We start from the raw sequence: 23,055 nt of genomic DNA on the forward strand, positions 1-23,055 counted from the left end.
TCATTCTCCAATGAATTATAATGGTAGAGACAACAAACTGAAAACTTCCTTCTGATAGGTGGGGCATAAATGCTCAGTTTGCTTCTCCCAGTCACTGAAATACCCTGAATAACTGCCGATTCTTTACCTCAGATTTTCTATGTAGACCCAGATTGAAATCTACTCTTAAACTAAATTTGACAAAAACCAAACTTACTAAGCAGCAAAATGAAAGGTTTTGAACAAGGCAGCTATATTCAAAATAGCAAAATCAGTTCAGATGAGAGGTGGTAAGATCCACAAGAGAACAGCTAAATGGTAATGCAAATATGAGGCAGGAGAATCTTATTTATCTTTCTTGTCATCACAATACTTACGACTGAAAGATTTCACAGCATCTAGTGATGTATTTTTATATACATTTCCATAATCTGTAAGAAAAGGCACAATGGACATCACAGATAAAATGATATCGATATTTAAAGAGACAGAGCAAATGGATCATTTCACAAAGATACTTTTAAATGATCTGCCTTAGAGAAAGACAATTATCATATGATTTCTCTCATCTATGGAACATAAGAACTAGGAAGATCGGTAGGGGAAGAAAGGGATAAAGAAAGGGGGGTAATCAGAAGGGGGAATGAAGCATGAGAGACTATGGACTCTGGGAAACAAACTGAGGGCTTCAGAGGGGAGGGGGGTGGGGGGATGGGATAGACTGGTGATGGATAGTAAGGAGGGCACGTATTGCATGGTGCACTGGGTGTTATACGCAACTAATGAATCATCGAACTTAAATCAGAAACCAGGGATGTACTGTACATGACTAACAATATAATAAAAAAAATTTAAAAAAATAAATAAATTATCTGCCTTAGAGATAACTTTGATTTTTACCCTCCAGTAAATCTGAAACCATAGAACAGAGAAAACTCTCAGAGTGCTGTGTCTGACCAAGTGCAAAGCCAGTAATTGGTGGCAAATGCCATAATGGTATATGAACACATCTTTGACTTTTCCTTCTTTCTCGTACTCCTTTCTACTCCTCCCACCCTTACTTTTTTCTTACATCTCTCCGCTTAACTTTTAGTTTTGAAGGTGACAACAATATAGCTGAAAATTTTATATCCAAAGGCAGGATTCAAGAAAATAGAGTTGCTGATTCCCAAAGAAAGAACTAAAATTACACTTTCCAAAGGAAGAACAAGGCCATGCTAAAATTTCTTAGACATTCTTTTTGTTGTTGTTTTAAAATTAGGATAAGTAATAAATACAGTTTTTTGTTAAAGTTGTCTTAAACACACAGGACCAACCTCCCTTGAAAGCTCTAATAGTACTTGAAATGCTTACCATCAACTCGAAGATCTTTTACCAGTTCCAGGTATTCTTTAGGTGTGAATTCTATCCCAATGTCTTCCAAAATATTCTTCAGATCTTTGACATTAACTTTTTCTCCTTTAAAAAAGAGAAATGGCAAGTATAGTTGACACTATTATTTAAGTATCTAAGTATTATTATCTAAGTATTCAAGTATCCTAATTATCTAAGTATTCAAAAAATGAAATAAAATTGCCCATGTTCATACATCACCATCCCCAGCTGCTAGCTAAAAGACAAAGGTACAGTAAGACCTGCTCAGTGGAGTAAAGGGCAGGGAGAGAATTAGAACTTATTTCCTTGACCCTAGGGAAAGAAGCACTTTTATAACACTGGGGTTAAGAAAGCACAGTTCCCAGTAAACTGTGGATTTAGGTAATTGTCTCGTAAATTAGGATGTAAAGGTTAACCTAATATTGCTTTCTGCTTTTCCTAAAATTATTAGATTATTTGGCCAATATTCTAATTTTTACTTCAACTATTATTGTGGTAATCTAGATCAAGGATTGGCAAACTTTTCCTGTACAGAGTCAGATAGTAAATATTTTGGCATTTGCAGGAAATAGATCCTCTGTTGCAGCTACTCAACTCTGCTATTGTAGCAAAAAAGTAGCCATTAACAATACGTAAATGAAGAATACGACTGTGTTCCAATAAAACTTTATTTATAAAAACACCCAGAGGACTAGATTTGGTATATGGCTTGTAGTTTATTCTTGATATAGATTTTCAGTTTTTTCAGTGGTGAAGATCAGAAGCATTATTATTGGAGTATTTTAGAGGACATAGGACTTGCTACAGAGAAATGAGAAAAAGATTTTAATCCAGACAACCCTAAGTCTGAATCTGGACAATTAGACACAAGCACTTGTAACAACACCCTTGTAACCACCATCTAGGTGAGAAACAGAACACTGATAACACCCTGGGGGTCTCTCATAGTCTTTTCCAATCCCTACCCACAATCTTTCTCTAGAGGTTATCACTATCCTGACTTTCTGGACAATGATTTCTTGCTTTTATTTATATATTTTTCACATTATTAGGGTTAGGGAACACTTCACGTCATTTATGAAAGCATTTTTATAGAGGCAAATGAAGCAAAATGAAGGACTATGCTGTTACATAGCTAATAAAATTATGATATTTTAAAAGAAGAATAGGTAATATAAAATTCAGGAGAGTGTTATCTCAAAGTGGGAAGGGTATAGGGCATAGGGTATGTGCTCAATGAAAAGACAAGATGGGAAAATGTCATTAAAGAATTAGAATTTTAATCTTAATGATAACTTTTAACTTGCCTGTAACTGCTGTCACATCACTCATCACTTTTTTCAGAGAAACATTTCCATCAGCTGTAATACATAACATAAAAAAATCAGACAATGACACAAGACAGGAAAGTGACGTAGGGCCCAATGGAAGTCCATATATTCTATTAAATAATTTGTGTTCACCTTAAATTTATATTTCCTGGTTTGAGTGCTTGATTCCTTATTAGTAAGAAGGGCAATGGCATTTGGCCCATGTCCCTTAAACACAGGGTCTGACTATGACAAATGTAGTATCTCCAGTTCTTAGGTCTTCAGATACTTTCTTATAAGCATGGCAAAAAATATCATCCATAAAGGTCAATTAGTTTTGTTGTGTTTGTTTTTGGTGAACCTTCCGTCTAGCACAGATACTAAGCAAGGGGCTTCACATCCTCCACCTATTCACAATAAGCTTTTCTCAAGCGTTTCAACTCCTGTATCTGTCTCAAAATGGTGGTGACAAAGGCTTAGTGGATATTTGAGGAAATAGTAATGATGTTCTATTAGTTCCCATTATGGATATTTTTTTCTCCATTATTTCAGGCTCTTTTGGTTACACATTCATTCATTTCCCCCACTGCTCCCATGTATGTTTCTCTCTACCATTCTCTAGCAGGATATCAGCCGTGAATATCCTCTCAGTAGTAATCATTGTTGAGTACAGTGATAGTTTCAGATGAATACAGGTGAAAAAAGACAGGATTTCTTTTTACTTTAAGACCAAGTTCTTCTCCATGATTCTTAAAAATATCTTAAACTCCTCAAATCAATCTAGTTTTAGAAATTTTTATATATGACCCCAAAATTCTAAGCTCTCCCCTAAAAGACAAAATAATTGTTTACAATGCTCACCATCCATAGGTTGATTTTGTACTACACTTCTAAGCTCCTTATTTTTGAGCTTGATCCCCATGCTCCCCAGAACTGTGTTCAGGTTATTGACACCAATCTTTCCTCCTTAGAAAGGGATAGAGATGTAAGAAAAAAAAACAATAAAGACACAATATGAAAATTACTTCTTGTGCTAATGAGTTAATTCAACTCTCAATAGGCCTGGCTGCTGGTTAGGGTGTTAACTGAAATTATCTTATTGGAAAGTGGTTTGGCCAATAACTATCATGATTCTTTAAAATGTTCATAACTCTTAGCCCACTAATTCCACTTTTGGGAATGCAGAAAAAGCAATACCTTAGGGGAGAGGGAAATGTTCATTATAATCTTACTTGTAATAAGGAAGGAAGGAAGGGAAGGAGGGAGGGATGAGGGAGAGAGGAAGGAGGGAGGGAGGGAAGAAGAAAGGAGGGAGGGAAGGAGGAGGGAGGGAAGGAGGAAGGAGGGAAGGAGGGAGGAAGGAAGGAGGGAGAAAGAACGAATGAACGAACTTACAATTTAAATTTCTAATGACAGGGTATTGGTAAGTAAACCATTATATTTTCGTTCCATAGAAAACTACAGAGTCATAGCTGTTCCAAAAGGTGATTGCCACAGGAAAAAAATGTTATTTTATAGGATGAAGTTGTATCATGCAGTCATTTAACATATATGAATTAAAATCATATGCCCAGTAAAAATATACATCAAATGAACAATGTAAATAATGTTTGTGATTCTCTCTGACATTTGCAGTCAGCAAGCACATAAACAGAGTGAATCTCAGATGGACAACATCAATTTATTATTCTATCACATGGATTCATTTCCCCTCAACCTACCCTATTGTAACTATCTTAAGTCAATGTGATTCTAGTATTGGATGCAGTTTTAATATTATGGCTCTTAGGTAAGCCAACTACTTTATCTAACTGCTTAACTATAGGGATAACAATGTATTCCAACATTGCAAGAAAAAGTGACTATGTTTGACTTATCATGACAAGTATGTTGGTGTTTTTTATAGAGCCTTCCAATGGAATTTCAGAGCACTTTTGACTCAATGAGATTATTCCTAGTTTAACTATGGTAGGATTATGAATGATTATTTTTTCTTTAATTTATATTTAGTGGGCATATGACACCTTTTTTTTTTTTAAAGATTTTATTTATTTGACAGAGAGAGACAGCCAGCGAGAGACGGAACACAAGCAGGGGGAGTGGGAGAGGAAGAAGCAGGCTCCCAGCAGAGCAGGGAGCCTGATGCGGGGCTCAATCCCAGGACCCTGGGATCATGACCTGAGCCGAAGGCAGACGCTTAATGACTGAGCCACCCAGACGCTCCATATGACACCTTTTATATTGAAAAAATAGAACTCGGGCGCCTGGACGGCTCAGTGAGTTAAGCATCCGACTCTTGATTTCGGCTCAGGTCATGATCTCAGGGTGATGAGACTGAGCCCCGCACTGGGATCCATGCTGGGCATGGAGTCTGCTTAAGATTCTCTCTCTCCCTCTCCTTCTGCTTTTTCCCCTGGCTCGCTATCTCTAAAACAAACAAACAAAAAAACAAAAAAGACAAATAGAAAAAAACTAACAATTCATAGCTGAGCATTATGATGCTTATTTTCAGTACTGTGAAGGCTAATAGTCTAATTAGATCTATCCAAAAGTGCACAGAAAGACAATTGTGGAGATCCTTAGGACTGATTCCTTTGAGTCTGAACCTGGGATCAAGCCTATACAGCACTAATAAAAAAAAAAAAAAGAAAAGACTTTAAGATTAATATATAGAAGGAATGGCAGAGTAATCATGATCTGATAACTAGGAAAAAAATACAAATACAGAGATTAAAAATCTCAATTTTATATACTTTCTCATTATATTTCTTACCCACCTTTGAAAGACTTCAAAGCTGATAGCAATCTATTCTGAAAAACTTTCTTATCATCTGTAAGAAAAAGCACAGTTCAGGACAGAGAATGAGTCACAAATAGAATACAAGGGTCAGAGTTTTCTTTGTGCAACTAACTGCAGAAATCTATCCACTTTCACCTTCAAATCATGATGAAAGCAATCAAGCAAAGAAAAAGTTCTCACTGTGGTATAGAGTGATGTATGGTGTAGGAGTAAAGAGCCTAGGTTCAAATTCTTGTTCTGCTGCTGCCTAGCTTTGTTGCCTTAAGCAACAAACTGTGGCCTTTCTGTGCCACAGTTTCCTCCACTGTAAAATGGGCATAAGGTGTCATCATTGTGTGGGGTGAGGACAAAACTTGGCACATCATTAGGGCTCAACAAATGTTAGCTGTTATTTTCACTAGATTGAGTAATGGATCCGCTAATCATGCCACTGGGTGTCTACCCCCCCCCCCGCCCCAAATACAAAAACACAAATTCAAACGGATACATGCACCCTTATGTTTATAGCAGCATTATTTATAACAGCCAAATTATGGAAGCACCCCAAGTATGTACCGATAGATAAATGGATAAAGAAGATGTGGTATATATGTATACTGTATTATATATAAAGATACCATATTTTATATATATATATATGTATGTTTCATATATATATAATGGAATATTATTCAGCCACAAAAAAGAATGAAATGTTGCCATTTGCAATGACATAGATGGAGCTAGAGGGTATTATACTAAGTGAAATAAGTCAGAGAAGGACAAATACCGTATGATCTCATTCATACATGGAATTAAGATCAAAACAAACAAGCAGAGGAAAAAAAAGAGAGAGAGAGAGAAACCAAGAAACAGACTCTTAACTATAGAGAACAAACTGCTGTAGGTGGGGTGACGGGTGAAATAGGTGATGGGGATTGAGAAGCACACTTGTGGTTGCCTGGGTGGCTCAGTCAGTTAAGAGTCTGACTTCAGCTCAGGTCATGATCTTGGAGTCCTGGGATTGAGCCCTGTGTTGGGCTCCCTACTCAGCAGGGAGTCTGCTTGTCCTTTTCCCTCGCTCCTCTCCCTGCTTATGCTCTCTCTCTCAAATAAATAAGTACAATCTTTTTTTAAAAAAAGAAGTACACTGGGTGGTTATGGATTGTTGAATATATTGTACACCTGAAACTACTATAACACTGTATGTTAGCTACACTGGAATTAAAATAAAAACTTAGTTTAAAAAAAAGGAAATTGAACTTAACAGAGGGAGGAGTTTTCAGGGTTTGGCCTTGGGAGGGATAAGGATTAGGAAAAGGGACACTCCAGGGGCAATGTAAGGAAAAGTGACTGGGAGAGAACAGGAATTTATGAGGACCTCTGCAATGTTACTGAGAGAGACAAGACGTAAATCCTTCTTTCCTCTCCCTTTCAAAATCATCAGTAACACCTTCCTCAACACTGATTTTGTGGAAAAGCATTCTTTTGACAGTTGAGTTCTGTACTTGAACCGGCACAGAGTAACAGACTGTTTATATGGAAGCCAGAGCTGAAGGATGGGTGCAGGTAACCCCTGAACACGTGTCACTTTAAATTACAAATATCACAAGCTGGACCATAAAACTGAACTCTCTGCAGGTTGCAGATGCAGCTCACCATCAATTGGTAGTGATTTTCGTAGATCAAGACATTCCTTGTCATTGACTTCTATCCCCATGTCTCTAAGGATGTTTTTCAGATCAGTGGCATCAATCTTTTCTCCTTTGAAAATACAGTGTTTATAGGTGAAAATTTTAGAAATTAATAACTCAATATCATGGAGGTTCAAAAGGTTCATAAGAACATGTTATTGACCTATATAATATGTATTTTAAAATATACTTAAAATAGCTTATATGGCATCATTCCCAATTCGGGATTAAAGAGCAAAGGTAAAATGGGATGTAGAAATAGTGTCTCATTAGGAATCAAAGCAAATTTGTTCTTAAATTACTGATATAAGAAAGTATCTCATAATTTGGGGGATAATGTGCAGAATAAAATCTAGTTGCCAAATTGGATGATGAATTGCCAAAAGAAATAATTATGGCAGGAGATCTTATACTGACTTATGTGATCGATTGTTCACAAAATCCATATTATCTTGAGCTTTACAAAACTTTACCTTATTTACTCATACGCTTACCTAAAATTTAGCTATTTACATGTAGGCAAAGACATGTATACATATATGAGAAAAACATCTCTGCAGTATATAGGACTTGTTACCAAAAACAAGTCCTGCAGTTTATTTTTAAAACAGATAATCCAAGATCAAATGGATTTTATCAGGCAGAAATATTTTACAATAACTGGGTAAGATGGCAAACTTAATATGAACAATAGACTACTGGGACAATAACATTTAAAATATAATTTATTATAAAGCATTAGGGTTTCACTGTTATAGAAACTCACCTGTAAAATCTTTCATTTTCAGTGTCACATCTTCCAGACCAACCTTCCCATCAGCTGTAAGACAAAGAGTAGTCACAGACCAAAAATGAGACTGTTACTTCTCTCAAACCCAAGCTGTCCTAAAGGGGATACATTTTTATGTACAATGCTCACCATCAACTGGTAGGTCTTGTGAAAAATCTTCAAGTTCTTTACGTGAGAGCTTAATCCCCATATTTTCTAGAAATGTGTCCAGGTTATTCATATCAACCTTTCCTCCTTGGGAGAGACAAAGTATCATAAAAACAACCAAGATGTGGAAAAATTCCTTATTAACTCATGTATATTATGGTTCTCACTTTACTCATGAAGACATTAAGGTCCAGTAAGACCTAACCAAGCGTACAAGGAGGATCAACATTAAAACTAGACGTAGAGTCTCATCGTTTGACTGTATCTTTTGTTCATATCAACATAGTTCAAGTTATAAAAGGGCTAGGTAATTTTCCAGGGATTTATGGCATATATAACATATCCATAAATATTGGAAAATACATATATGAAATTTTTAATGTAATGAAAATAAACCAGTGTATATGAAAAATAAGAGAATATCTCAGATTTATCTGCTTTCTCATTATAATTCTCACTCACTTTTAAGAGTCTTCACACCATCCAGTAACCTTTTTTGATACACCTTTCCTTCAGCTGCAAGAAAAAGGCATAACTCAGGTGAGAGAAAAATAATAAGGAAGATTCACCTAAACAATAAATATTCTACAATTCTTCCCCTAATTCCATAATTTCAAAAAGATAGACTTTTTAATGAGTTTTCTGAAATTTACTTAATTTGTTCTCAAATAATAACTAAGTTTGTTTGGAGAAAGATTTTAATGAGGCAAATTTATTCACACTTCCATGAAAGGCAAGGATTATGGCTTAAAACTTATAAAACATATATCTCATTTGATTTACTTTTATCTCTGATTTCTTTCCTTACACTCTTTATTTTGCCATTTTTACATCTTTCCACTTACTCTCAGGAATATTAATGGAACCAAGGACAACAATACACATACGTTATTGTCAGGATTAAGTGAAACAGCCATTGACTACCGCAATAAAAACTAAATGATCCAAATTTTCTTTGGCAAAAATCAAATAATTAAAAAGAAAATTGCATTCTAAAATAAAAAAAGTTTTCAAAAATGATTAAACAAAACAACCTGGTAACAATCTGGTATCATTTTAGAAGAAAATCCCACAGTCAAGCACTCTAAAGCTCCTTGAAGTACACATACATATTTTAAATCCTTACCATCAAGTGGCAGAGTTTTTACTAAATTAAAGTACTCCCTGTCCGTGACCTCAAGTTTCATGTCGTTCAGAGCGTCAGATACACCACTGACATCCACCTGCTCTCCTAGAAGGGACAGAAACGGTGACAAGGAAGAATTTGGGAAGAACACAAAATTAGTGAGTTACTACAATCAAATGCTGTTAACTAGCAATATTTTTATTCATGTGCCATTAAGATAATTTCATGGGTAGTTAAAAATCACATATTCTATAACAAACAAAAAATTAATATCACCTTGACTGATTATATAAACACATAAAAAATAAAAGAAATAATAATTTGGGTCTTTCCTTCACAAAATAGAAATGTAAGTAGTTTTCCTGATAGTTTGAAATTATAATTACGTTAGGAACAGTATAATGTTAGGCACATAAATCTAGAAAGGTGCATAGATTATATGCTTATATGAATACAATATACATAAAAATGCACACAGCTAGTGCTTGTTAGAAAGTATATTTCAAAAACAGGGCCTCGGACTTCCAATAATTTTTGTTTTGTACTATTTTTATGGTAAATAATATTTGATTATTGTAAATAGTTTTATACTTTGTAACTTTAGAAAGGAAAAACAATTTTGGTTTAATTAAGTGTTTTCGTTTAAATCAGTGGAAAGTGAATCTCTGAAAGCTTACTGTCTGGAACCCTAAACTTTTAATCAATAAATTAGATACATTACATATTTCAAATGTGTATGTCTAGTATGGATATTTCTTTTTATTTATTCTGCTTAGGAGTCACTTGACTTCTTTAAATTGGAACTATTTATCTGTTCTGGAAAATTCTTTTCAAATATTGCCTCTGCCTTGTTCTCTTTATCTTTTCTTCCTGAAATTCCAATTAAATATATGTTAGATTTTCTTGTCTATCCTCTGTGCCTCTTAACCTCTCTTTCATATTTCCCATTTCTTTGTCTTTCTGTGCTATATACCTTGTAATTTCTTAAGTTCCTTAGTTGTTTCTTCAGCTGTTTATAAATACTGCTAAAATCTTCAAACGTTTTAAATTTTTACTATTTTCATTTCTCAAAAGTCTATTTGGTTCTTTATCAAATCTGTTTGCTCTTGACTCAAATGTATTCAAGCCTCTCTTTTAACTATTACATTATATTAAGCATGCTTATTTAATAATTTTTGGTCTGATAATTTCAAAATCTAAAATCTTCACTGATCTGATTCTGCTTAATGTTGTTCATAATGGGTATCTTATTCATAGTGTCTCATTTCCTTGTGTATTTAATAATTTTAAACTATGAACTGCTCTTTATGTGAAATTCTTTGTTTTGAGAAGAAGAGTACCCTCTAAGAAAAGAGTCAGATTGATTCATTCTAGATTATCAGTGCACGAGGTTAGGCCATGCTTCCAGAGTGTTAACACAGTACATCAATAGTGTACATTAAAAGACCCATTGCTTATTATAGCTTATCCCTTAATTCAATAGCCTTGACGATATCCTTCTTGCTTCAGAGCAATTGCAGTTTCCAAATTGCTAGTCAAAGCATCTTTAATCTCATATTAAGATCATATATAAAGCTGATGATACTATATGCAATTATAATCTCTATTGCTAATGAAAATATCCAATATTTTTTGACTAGTTGGTTACTAATTATGGAATATTCCTACTCTCTCCCCATATTATTATCCATTGGTATAACACTCTCAACCAGTGACTGTTACCTTTACCCTATGAAGAAGATTTCTACTTCTGTAATTATAATTTCCGTAATTGTGTTTCTGTAGTTCAATAAGTGTCCATGTCCTAAACAGATCTTTTGGGTATTTCAGTACCACACTCTGACTTAATATTATTTGTTGATGGGTCTTGTCTTAATAGTGAAAAGGGACCATAGTAGGTTAAAGATGCAATAATTACTTTAGTTTCTCTTGAAAGATCTAAGTCCTTAACAGATACAAGATTGGTTCAAGTGACTGAATATTGGCCCTTTCTAGAGATTTCAAATTGGTTAAACTAAATGATAGGTGATATACTTTTACAGCAATTATTACTTGGTGCCTTGATGCTGCTCAAAGACATTGCTATCTTTAAGGTAGAAAAGCCCACAGTAAAACAGATGGTATAAAGACTAGAGAAAATGCTTTAGCAGATCTTACTAAATAGACTGTGCAGAAAAGTATTAACATAGCAGGCCTGAGGCTGCTCTCTTCAGAAGAGTCTGCTTGCTATGTTGGTATTTGGCTGGCATCTGGGAACTTGAATTTCAGAATGTTCCCTTCAATACCAACTGAAAAGGCTAGTTCACTGTGCCTAAACTTGTGTAAACAATGTGATTTTTGGTGAATACTTGTTTTTCTTCTGGGAGTCTGGTATATTATAGTTGATAGGCAGAGGATGCCTATGTGAGTAGCTCCAAATAAAAAACCATGGAGACTGAGTCTCCAATGGGCTTCCCTGAGCACATATGTGTAACTACATTTTTGCTGCTGGAAGGAAGGTATGCTATGTGTGACACCTCATAACAAGGAGAGCATAGGAAGCCTGCACATGGATTCTTCTAGAAGCTCCCTATATCTTTTTTTCTTATTGATCCAGCTCTATCCTTGGTGTTGTATCATACGGTACTATGGGTTTTGACAAACGCAATATGTCATGTATTGACCATTACAGTAACATACAGAATAGTTTCACTGACCTTAAGTTCTGTTGTGGTCCTTACATTCATCTCTCCTCCCTGTGCCACCCCCCTAACTCCTGGCAACCACTGATCTTTCCATTTCTTTCCATAGATTGATAGCTCAATTATTTTATCATTGAATACTATTTCATTACATGGATGTATCACAGTTGATCTATTCTTCTATTCAAGGACATCTTACTTGCTTGCAAGTTTTGGCAATTATAAATAAAGCTGCTATAAACATTTGTGTGCAGGTTTTTGTGTTCACATGGTTTCAACTCATTTGGGTAAATACCTAATTTGTGATTATTGGATCTTATGATAAGATTAAGTTTATCTTTGTAAGAAACTGCCAAATGGTCTTCCAAAAGTGACATACCATTTTGCATTCCTCTTTTTGGCCGTTCTAATAGGTGTGTAGCATTCCCTCATTATTTTAATTTGCAATTCCCTAATGACATATGATGTTAAGCATCTTTTCATATCCTTATTTGCCATCTGTATATCTTCTTTGGTGAGGTAAATATTCAGATCTTTTGCTCACTTTTTAATTAGGTTGTTTCCTTATTGCTGAGTTTTAAGAATTCTTTAAGTATTTTGGATATAAGTCCCTTATCAGATATGTGTTTTACAAATATTTCCTGCCAGTTTGTGGCTCATCTTTTCATTTTTTTAAAAATTAAAGTTCTTTTTGAAGGACCTTTTATAGATAATAGAAAAACAAGTGTAGGACCAGATTCAAAGATTCCATTATAGAAGCACAAAATTGACCTCAATTTTGTAAAGAAATAATTGGAATGGCCAGGTTATAATTTTCATGAGGATAAGATATGGCAAAGCCAGGATTGCTACCTGGTTGCATCAGATAATATTTCAAAATGACATTTGCCAAAATCTTACATAAAATAACCCATCACTATAGGAACAAATTTTCCACATTATTAAACACTGATTAGGATATTTTGTATTATATTAGTGGATATCACCAATTCGTGACTCATCTGAAATGAAAATAATTATGGAAAATCTGTAACTTTGAGCCCTGGGTTAGAACCACACCCTAAGGAACCCTTTGGGCATATCCAAATGGATTTTATATAGTTGCTTCTCTCTGAGTTACGAATATGTTCTAATAATATTATGTTTATTTTCTGGATGGGTTGAAATACTCTCTCGTCAAAAATCCATAGCACTCATACTAGGCCAACAAACTTGGATATCCTGCTACCTACTTAGAGCATTCCATCTTATCTATTCAACTATAGGGCAATATGCTTTATTTTGGTAATTATTCATGATTATACAAGACGTTTTACCTATTATTTAGAAACTTCAATGTGTCTGAATACCAAAACTTCCGGAAAAATGGAAGAGACATTATCAGAACTGCAAAATTATATTAGAGACTGAAATTGAGGTTCTCCAGAGTGTCCAAGAAGCAGGTGGTTCATGTAAGTCACCTGCTGACCCAAGATGCAAGATCCTTAGAACAAGCGGAAAACTTCATGAAGTAGAGAGCTTCCATCCAAGACCATGAGAATAAGAAAACACTGAGTGTCGGTGCTTTGTGTATTTTTTCACATTGTTTTTATTCATTATTTTTGTCATATCTTTTCTTCTTATTATTTAGTATTATACACTTCTGACTTTACCTATCATGATCTCCCTTACTTCTACCAATAACTTATTGAGGTTTAAGTTTTACTAGAGACAATCACTTTGCTAGAGTTAGGACAGTCCCAACTCTATAACTCGGCCTTTTACTAGCAAACCAATTTAAAGAATTACTGTAGGGCTGGGCACCTGGTGGCTCAGATGGTTAAGCAACTGCCTTCGGCTCAGGTCATGATCCTGGAGTCCCGGGATTGTATTCTACATCAGGCTCCCCGCTCAGCAGGGAGTCTGCTTCTCCCTCTGACCCTCCCCGCTCTCATGCGCGGGTGTGTGCGCCCTCTCTCCCTCTCTCTCATTCTCTCTTTCTCAAATAAATGAACAAAATCTTAAAAAAAAAAAAAGAATTACTGCAGGGCTAATTGAAAATTTATGTGCATGAATCGTGCATGACTTTCTGATGGTTTCAATGGATCTTGTCTTCTTAGTCCAAGGATATAGAAACTTTTCTGGGGAAATAAATAATATCTGGTGGAAGAGATTCCTAAGTATAATATATTCTATCCATAGTAATAAAAAAATTTGTGACTGACTTAGCATATAATATAGTTCACACCCTATCATTCAGTACAATAAACCAGTTAAAATTTCCTAAATGACAGAATTTCTTTGAATTTTCTTTTGACCAACTATAGGGGGGATATGCACAATTGTTAATAATCCAGCACTTGGATTCACACTATAGATCTAATTTATCTATACATTTATTGTACTTGGATTCACACTATAGAGCTAATTTATCTAAGAAAAGAAAAGACAACTTGGGTATATAAGATAGACTTAGGCATTAATAGGCATTATTGGGACTAGTTTTCTTCAGGCTGAAAAATACTGGACCATGATTCTAGAGTGCTTTCCATTTCCTTCTTATAATACCTTCAGCTAGTTTTGTTTGTCTCACAGCTGTTTGAGGTTCAGGCTGAGAAATACTGGACCATGATTCTAGAGTGCTTTCCATTTCCTTCTTGTAATACATTCAGCTAGTTTTGTTTGTCTCACAGCTGTTTGAGGTCTGCTTTTTAGAGTCTTAAATGCTTCTATGTAGCCACTGTACGAACAAATAATTAAACAAATGATTCAAAGATAAAACCAGGATGAAATTATCCTGACATTCACATGTCAGCTCCTCTCAAGGAAAATCTGCAATAGTGAAAGTCTGGATAGTTCTTGGGGCACCTGGGTGGCACAGCGGTTAAGCGTCTGCCTTCAGCTCAGGGCGTGATCCCGGCGTTGTGGGATCGAGCCCCACATCGAGCCCCACATTGAGCCCCACATCGGGCTCCTCCGCTATGAGCCTGCTTCTTCCTCTCCCACTCCCCCTGCTTGTGTTCCCTCTCTCGCTGGCTGTCTCTATCTCTGTCGAATAAATAAATAAACTCTTAAAAAAAAAAAAAAAGAAAGTTTGGATAGTTCTTGATGATCTCTCCTGTGCTTTTGGTTGAGTGAGGATCAAAAGGTGGGATTAAGAATAAAAACATTCCCACATTATTTAGAAAAGGCTGTTGCCATGGCTATAATAGAACATTATCAAATGAATATAAATTATGAAAGACAAAACAAAATGTGTTTGTACAGTACCATATTCTATTTCTAGATGAATAACAAAGACCTAAGGTCACCTGCTATATTATGCAGAGTTAATATCAGACTTAAAAATACATTATCCCTTATTTATAATAAAAGGCATGTCTTTATAATGTTAGAGGAAAATATTACATATTATAAGGCTAATATAACTGCCTAAGAAATTATATTGTTGATGACTTATTCAAATAATTATGTCTACATATAGTATCTCAGTTATAACCTAAATCTGAAATTTTTTGTCTTATGCAAAGACCGTGCCTCTGCTGCAAAAGCACAGATTATCAAAAAAAATAATAAGTTATCAAAGCAGGTAGAGATGTTTAATTAATGTTAATTAATGAAAATGTTTAATTAATGAAGGGTTAAAATGGTGAAATTAACTAGGGACTAAAGGAATGGTAGAAAATATCATTAAAACAGTGCAAAGAATTAAGTTATTTTTCACTTACCTAAAACAGTACTCAATTTTTTCATCAATGTATTTAGTTTGACTTTCCCTTTATCTGTAAGTCAAGACAAAATTCAGAAACTGGTAACCCAAACTCAGAAAAAAAAGCATAAAGCATAAAATACTTAAATTATGAAGTAGAGCCTAGATGAAAGCTATTCACTATATCTTATCCTTTTTAAATTTATAAATCTTGGATTTTAATAGACAGCTCCATTATCTGCCAGGGGCACTAAGATTCTTTGAACCATAAAGTCTATCTTAGGAAAAATGTTCTCTCAAGTCTTTTGGATTCATTCTATTTCTAACTCCATGTTTCTCTAGGAATGGCTGATAACACAAGATTGGTATACATTTAAAACCTTTGTTTATGGTATTATGTTATTTTCTATCATTGGAGAAAGACAAAGGATCCCAGGAAAAGGAGCAATGAAGAACACAGTGTGTGGTAAACTAAAGCTTTTAAATTTTGCTTGAGGGAAAAATACCATCTAGGGAGTGGAAAGATGAGTTGAAAGAGATTGGCTGGAGTTAACAATAATTTAGACTTTGACACCAGACTGCCTGGAGTTGGGAAAAGAGCAGTCAAAGAAAAAGATACAAATCCTGGTTCCACAAAATTTACATTAATTTGTTTTATTTATGGCTGTGTTACTAAGGCCGAAACAGAGACTGAGAGGTGTTAGGTGTTCGATAGGTATTGTTATATGAATAAATAAATTAATTTATCATAAAAATGCTTAGCACTGTGTCTGGCATATTGTAAGACTCGATGCATATAAGCTATGAAGGGTCACTGAAAGGTTTTAATTGGAAGAATTAGAAGGTTGGATTTTCGCTCTAGTTGAATCATCTGGTGAGTGTGTGTAGAATGAATTTAAGGCAAGGGGATTAGTGGCTGTTATACTAGTCAGGAGCCTTTTATAGTAGTGTAAGCAAAGGATGACAAGGATTTGAATTAAGAGTAGTGTAGCAAAGATAGAGATAGATTGGGGATATTTTTAAGAGGAAAAATGAAGGAACATGAGAAGTCAAAGATAATTTGTGGGTTATTTCATGAGTAATTATGGGTGGATGATAGTAGCAGAGAAATAAAAAAATAAAGAATTAGGAATGAATTTAACAAGGAAAATATTTACTCTTTAGATGTTGAATTTGGATTTCCACTGGGAAATCTATGTCTCAGCAGAGATTTGTTGATACAGAAGATTTCTTAATTGACCTCCACTTAACCACCCAATGGCCTGAACTATATTCATCATTCCTACTGTAAAATAGTCATACTGATGCTGATGGCACGCTAAACTTTACATCTAGTAAGCTACGCTTTTAGTAAGCCAGCACATTTGTGTTCCTATGGGTTGAGTTGTTGAGCTTGTTTCCAGGTTTGTTTATAAAGAGTTGTATTTATTATTAAATTGATAACTTAATCATTATATAAACTGATGAACTATAAATGGAAAAGGGAGTTATTACCATAAAAAAACAAATTTGAATGTTATGTAAAGCTGAATTTGGTGTGGATAACTGTAAAATGACTGGGGAAAGAATTCAAATCTAGATGGATTCTGATGCAAATTTCTGCTCAACTTTTTAAAAAAGCAGTTTGCTCTACTTAAGAGAAACTGAAAATGGGAGTATAGATGATAAATGGGTATTTTTGTGCAAGAAAATCTCCAGAGTATGGCTACATTAAATTAAAATGTAGTCCCATTTTTTTTCATGGAAATAAAATATGTATGGTACATATACATCATTTTTATTATTCCTTACTCTAACTGGATTTTTAGAGTATCTGATCAAATACTTGCCCCCATCATGCTACATAAAATGACCTCACTGTCCTAGACTGAAATGCATGATATAAGTATAGGTTTGAGATAAAAGATCTTAAATCTTAAATATATATGGTTAAGTGGAATCAGCCAGGAAGAGTATGGAAAGAACAACAGACTGAAAATAGAACTGTTATATTACTATCATTTAAGCCAGTGATTTTCAAATTTTTTACCGTAAGCCACATTAAGAACTCTAAACACACACACATAGACACACACACATTTGATTATGAAGGCTCATGAAACAATATATAGCTTTACTGTTTCATTAAAAAATACTCACTTAACCCACTAGTTTGAAGGGAGAAAGAAAAGCCTATAAGAAAATGAGCCTTATGAACAAGATAAGAGAGCCCATTCTCATCACTCCTATTCAACATAGTACTAGAAGTCTAAGCCAGAGCAATCGGCAAGAAAAAAAAGGCATCCAAATAGGAAAGGAAGAAGCATAATTGTCTTTGTTTATAGATGATATGATCTTATATATAGAAAATCCTAAAGACTCCATCAAAAAACTGTCAGAACTAACCAATGAATTCAGTAAAGTTGCAGTATACAAAATCAACATACAGAAATCAGTTGCATTTCTTTACACTTTATATCTGAAAAAGATATAAAGAAAATAATACCACTCACAATAGCATAAAAAAACAACAAAATACTTGGAAATAAATTTAAATAAGGAGGTGAAAGATCTATACAATGAAAACTACAAAACCACGATGAAAGAAACTGAAAAAGACAAGAACAAATGGAACTACAGCTCATATAGGTCAGAAAAATTAATATTGTTAAAATGTCCATACTACCAGAAGTCATCTATAGATTCAATCCAATTCCTATAAAAATTCTAATGGTATTTTTTCACAGACATAGAAAAAAAATCCTTAAATTTATATGGAACCACAAAAGACCCTGAACAGCCAAAACAAAACTGAGAAAGAACAAAGCTGGAAGCATTACTCTTCTTGATTTCAAATGATACTACAGAGTAATTATTGAAAGATGTGAATTTAGTGCCATTGTGTTACCTGCAGAGTTAGGTTTTCTGGTGATGTTCTCTGGTCTTTTCTAGTCTTTCTTGCTTTTGGTCTTTTTTTTTCACCACCCAAAGAGTACCCCTTAAAATTTCGTACAGGGCTGGTTTAGTGGTCATGAACTCCTTTAGTTTTTGTTTGTCTGAGAAACTCTCTTTCTATTTTTTTTTTTTTTAAGATTCATCTATTGATTTGACAGAGAGAGAGACAGCCAGCTAGAGAAGAAACACAAGCAAGAGAGGAAGAAGCAGGCTCCCAGCGGAGCAGGGAGACCGATGCAGGGCTCGATCCCAGGACCCCGGGATCACGGCCTGGGCTGAAGGCAGATGCTAAACAACTGAGCCACCCAGGTGCCCCTCTCTCTTTCTATTCTGAATGACAGTCTTGCTGGATAAAGAATTCTTGGCTGCATATTTTTCCTATTCAGCATGTTGAACATTTCCTTCCACTCCTTTCTGGCCCGCCAGGTTTCAGTGGGCAGATTTGCTGTAAAACTGTTCTGTCTTCCATTGTAGGTTAAAGACATTTTTCCCTTGCTGCTTTCAGGAGTCTTTCCTTAACTGTATATTTTGACAATTTGACTATGATATGCCTTGGTGATGGCTGGCTTTTGTTGAATTTACTGGGAGTTCTCTGTGCTTCTTGGATTTTGATGTCTGTGTCCCTTCCCAGATTAGGGAAGTTTTCAGCGAAAATTTGTTCTAATAAACCTTCTGTCCCTTTTTCTCTCTCTTCATCTTCTGGGACTCCTATGATGCCAATGTCATTACATTTTAATGAGTCACTGAGTTCCCTAAGTCTACCTTTGTGGTCATTACCTTTCTTTCCCTCTTCTTTTCAGTTTCTTTTTTTCCCCATAATTTTATCTTCTATAATACTGATTTGCTCCTCTGCTTTGTCCATCCTCATTTTTATGGCCTCTACTTGGGACTGCATCTCGGTTATAGAATTTCAATTTTAGGCTGACTAGATTTTAGCTCTTTTATCTCTGTAGTAAGGATTTCTCTAGTATCTTCTATGCTTTTTTTAAGCCCAGCTGATATCCTTATAATTGTTTTAAATTCTAGTTCAGAATCTTACTTATAAATTAATTAATTACTTACTAATTAAAACCCTGGTTGCACAACCTCCCATTCTTTCTTTTGGGGTAAATATCTCCATCTCATCATTTTGTCCAGAAAAGAAAAGAACAAAGAAAAAGACAAAATAAAAAAACCCAACAACAACAACGACAACAAAACTAGATCCTGCATGTGTTTTGGTCTGATGTTAAAAGAATCTTCGAAAAGGTGGTCACTTTTCTGCTTGCAGACTTCCAGTTTTCATTCTCTTAGACCTCCGATTGATTTCTTCGGTGTTCCGAATGATCTGATAACTATCTAGCTGTATTCAAGGGATGAGACTTGCTTAGGGTCTCCCTAATCCTCCACCATCTTAACTTCTCCTCCTCAAACTATTACAAAGCTAATCAAACAGCATGGCACAACATAAAAACAGATACATGGGCCAACAGAACAGAATCAAGAGCCCAAAAATAAAACCTCACATATACAGTCAACTATCAACAAGGCAGCCAAGAATACTCAATAGGGAAAGGACAGTCTCTTCAATAAATGGTGCTGGAAAAATCGGATAACCACAGGCAAAAGAATGAAATTGTACTACTATCTTATACCACTCAAAACATGAACTTGAAATGAATTAAAGACAGACTTAAATATAGGACCCAAAATGATAAAACTTCCTGGAGAAAACACAGCTTCTTGACATGGGTCTTTTAAGTAATGACACCAAAAGCACAAGCAACAAAAGAAAAAAGTGGGACAACACCAAACTAAAAGGCTTCTGCAAAACAACAGAAACAATCAACAACATGAAAGGGCAACATACAGAATGGGAGAAAATATTTGCAAACCATATATCTGATAATGAATAAATATTCAAAATATATAAGGAACTCATACACTCAATAGCAAAACCCCCCAAAATCCAATTAAAACACGGGCAGAGGAACTGAATAGCCATCTTTCCAAAGAACACATACAAGTGGCCAACAGGTACATGAAAAGGTGTTCAATATCATTCATCACCAAATTCAAATTAAAACCACAATGAGATATCACGTCATACTTGTTAGAATGGCTATCACCAAAAAGATAAGAGATAATAAATGCTGGTAGCGATGTGGAGAAGAGGAAACCCTTGCTCACTGTTGGTGGGAATATAAATTGGTGCAGTCACTGTGGAAAACAGAATAGAGGTTCCTTAAGAAATTAAAAATAGAACTACCATATGATCCATTAACCCCACAGCATAGCTTATAATTCAAAAATCCCACTTTGAAATAGGATTTCAAAAAGATATCTGCACTCCCATGTTCATGGCAACATTAATCACAATAGCCAAGATATGTGTCTGTCAGTGGATGACTGGATAAAGAAGATGTGGTATATTATATACAATAGAAAATTACTCAGCCACGAGAAAGAAGGAAATCTTGCCATTTGTGACAACATGGATAAACCTTGAGGGCATTGTTCTAAGTGAAATAAGTTGGAAAAAGAAAGACTAATACTGTATGATATCACTTATATGTGGAATCTAAAAATGCTGAACTCAGGGTGTGTGGGTAACACTGCTGGTTGAGCATCCAACTCTTGATTTTGGCTCAGGTCATGATCTCAGGGTCGTGGGATCGAACTCAGCGCGGAGTCTGCTTAAGACTCTCTTACCTTCCCTTTCTGCCTCTCCCTGCTCTCAAATAAATAAAACTTTAAAAAAGAACAAACACAAAAATGCTGAGCTCATAGAAACCGAGCAGAACTGTCATTATCAGGGGCTGAGGGAGGAGGTGGGGAAATGGAGAGATGTTAGGTAAAAGGTACGAAGTCCCATTTCTAATGTGAATAAATTCTGAGAATATAATACAGAATGGTGATTATAGTTAACAACACTGTATTATACACTTGAAAGTTCCTAAGAGTGGATCTTAAATATTTTCGCCGTAAAAAAAAAGATAATTATGTGATATCACAGAGGTGTTAGCTATGGTGGTATCATTTTACGATACACAAGTATATCAAATCAACAGGCTGTATGCCTTAAACTTACACAGTATTATATGTCAGTTATATCTCAGTAAAGATGAAAACAATAAGTACCTCTTAAAAAGTACAGGGGTGATTACATGCTTACCAGCATCTGACAGCCTTTCTATCAGATCCATGAATTCTTCTTCTTTGATGCTGATTCCCATGTTTTCTAAAAGAGTGTCCAGCTTGTTGACATCAACATTGCCTTCTAAGTAAGGAACAGGAAAGGAATACAGTAAATCGAATGTTTCTAAAACTGGACCATGCATTCACTCTGCTGTGATATTATTCCTCTTTATCAAGCATGTGTTTTATTATAATAAAAAACATTTCACATATTTCTTAGTATTATGAAGATTTTCAAGACAAATATTAAAAACCCAGTTTTGTTCAGTTAATAGGAGAATACAAATTCCTCTCAATTTTATATTAGGATTTTGAAAAGCGAGAGCTAGAGATGACTGACATAATATTCTATAAAACAGGAGTTGTTTTTGTTGTCTGTACTTTCAAATTATTTGCCTCTGCTTTTGACTGAAATCTTTATCTGACAATGTTCATTCTTCACCTTTTGCTTTGTGTTTTTACTTTGTTTCTTTGGGGCTGAGTTAGGAAAATCCAAGAAAATTTAACACTTTCTGCCAAATCTTAGTACAGGGAACTACTTGGTTTGCCCGGTAAAATTCACATCTACTGAAGAAAGCATAAGTAAATCCAATTATAGGAAAGAATGATTCATATTTTAACAACACAAATAAAGGTTTCAGATTCAATCTTTTCACTGTGCTTCTTACTCACGTTTGAGAGACTTTATGCCCTTCATCAACCTTTTTTGATATACTTTTCCATCTGCTATAAAAAATGGGATATTTTGAAAATGGAGTCAGAAAGATAGCACACATCTTTTAATTTCAGAAAGAAAGAATTTAGAAATCTTTGCATAAGGAACATTTTGAATGCAAATAAATAAATATACTAAAATGTTCACTCTCAGTGGTAAAGGAGTGAATTGCAAATCACAATCATGAGATGCTCTTTTTTTTTCCTGTATTGAGAAGGTAGAAAAAATAACATCCTCAAATACTGTTTGTGGGATTTCAAATTACAATATTCTGGAAGGAAATGTGAGAAAACAAAATATCTTCCATTTTACAACTCTACTTAAAGGAATTTAATCTCAAAAAGTTTTAGAATGCTTGCAAAAATTCATCCACAAGGTTGCCAAATAAAAAAGGGATATATATTCGTACATGGAGAACCAGAAAAATACACATCAAAATTCTCATAGTAGTTATTGCTTTTAGTTGGGAATAGAGATCGTTTTATTTTCACTTATTTGCATTATCAAGGTTTCTATGATAAATATGCATGTTAACACTGTGAGAAGATATAAGAATTATAAGTAAATTAATATACACATAAATATTATCTATCAATCTATCATCTACTGAGCACTAGAAGGAAGTGTACCAAAATACTAATAATGGTTATATTTGGGTTAT

The 23,055-nt window shown here is 34.6% G+C and overlaps 1 protein-coding gene across 1 annotated transcript in view; it reads right to left on the reverse strand.

Annotated features, from left to right (window-relative positions):
- The window catches only part of EFCAB3 (EF-hand calcium binding domain 3), a 209,054-nt gene that overhangs the window by 115,654 nt on the left and 70,345 nt on the right, over positions 1-23,055 (reverse strand). The window contains exons 46-58 of the mRNA XM_048212646.2: positions 22,352-22,405; positions 21,657-21,761; positions 15,588-15,641; positions 9,200-9,304; positions 8,536-8,589; positions 8,056-8,160; positions 7,903-7,956; positions 7,102-7,206; positions 5,441-5,494; positions 3,525-3,629; positions 2,661-2,714; positions 1,333-1,437; positions 357-410 (exon numbers count right to left, since the gene is read on the reverse strand). Coding sequence (XP_048068603.2) covers positions 357-410; positions 1,333-1,437; positions 2,661-2,714; positions 3,525-3,629; positions 5,441-5,494; positions 7,102-7,206; positions 7,903-7,956; positions 8,056-8,160; positions 8,536-8,589; positions 9,200-9,304; positions 15,588-15,641; positions 21,657-21,761; positions 22,352-22,405 — 1,008 coding nt within the window. The remainder of the gene's footprint in view (positions 1-356; positions 411-1,332; positions 1,438-2,660; positions 2,715-3,524; positions 3,630-5,440; positions 5,495-7,101; positions 7,207-7,902; positions 7,957-8,055; positions 8,161-8,535; positions 8,590-9,199; positions 9,305-15,587; positions 15,642-21,656; positions 21,762-22,351; positions 22,406-23,055) is intronic.

Source organism: Ursus arctos, unplaced genomic scaffold, assembly GCF_023065955.2.
Source record: "Ursus arctos isolate Adak ecotype North America unplaced genomic scaffold, UrsArc2.0 scaffold_24, whole genome shotgun sequence".
NCBI classification, from domain to species: Eukaryota; Metazoa; Chordata; class Mammalia; order Carnivora; family Ursidae; genus Ursus; species Ursus arctos.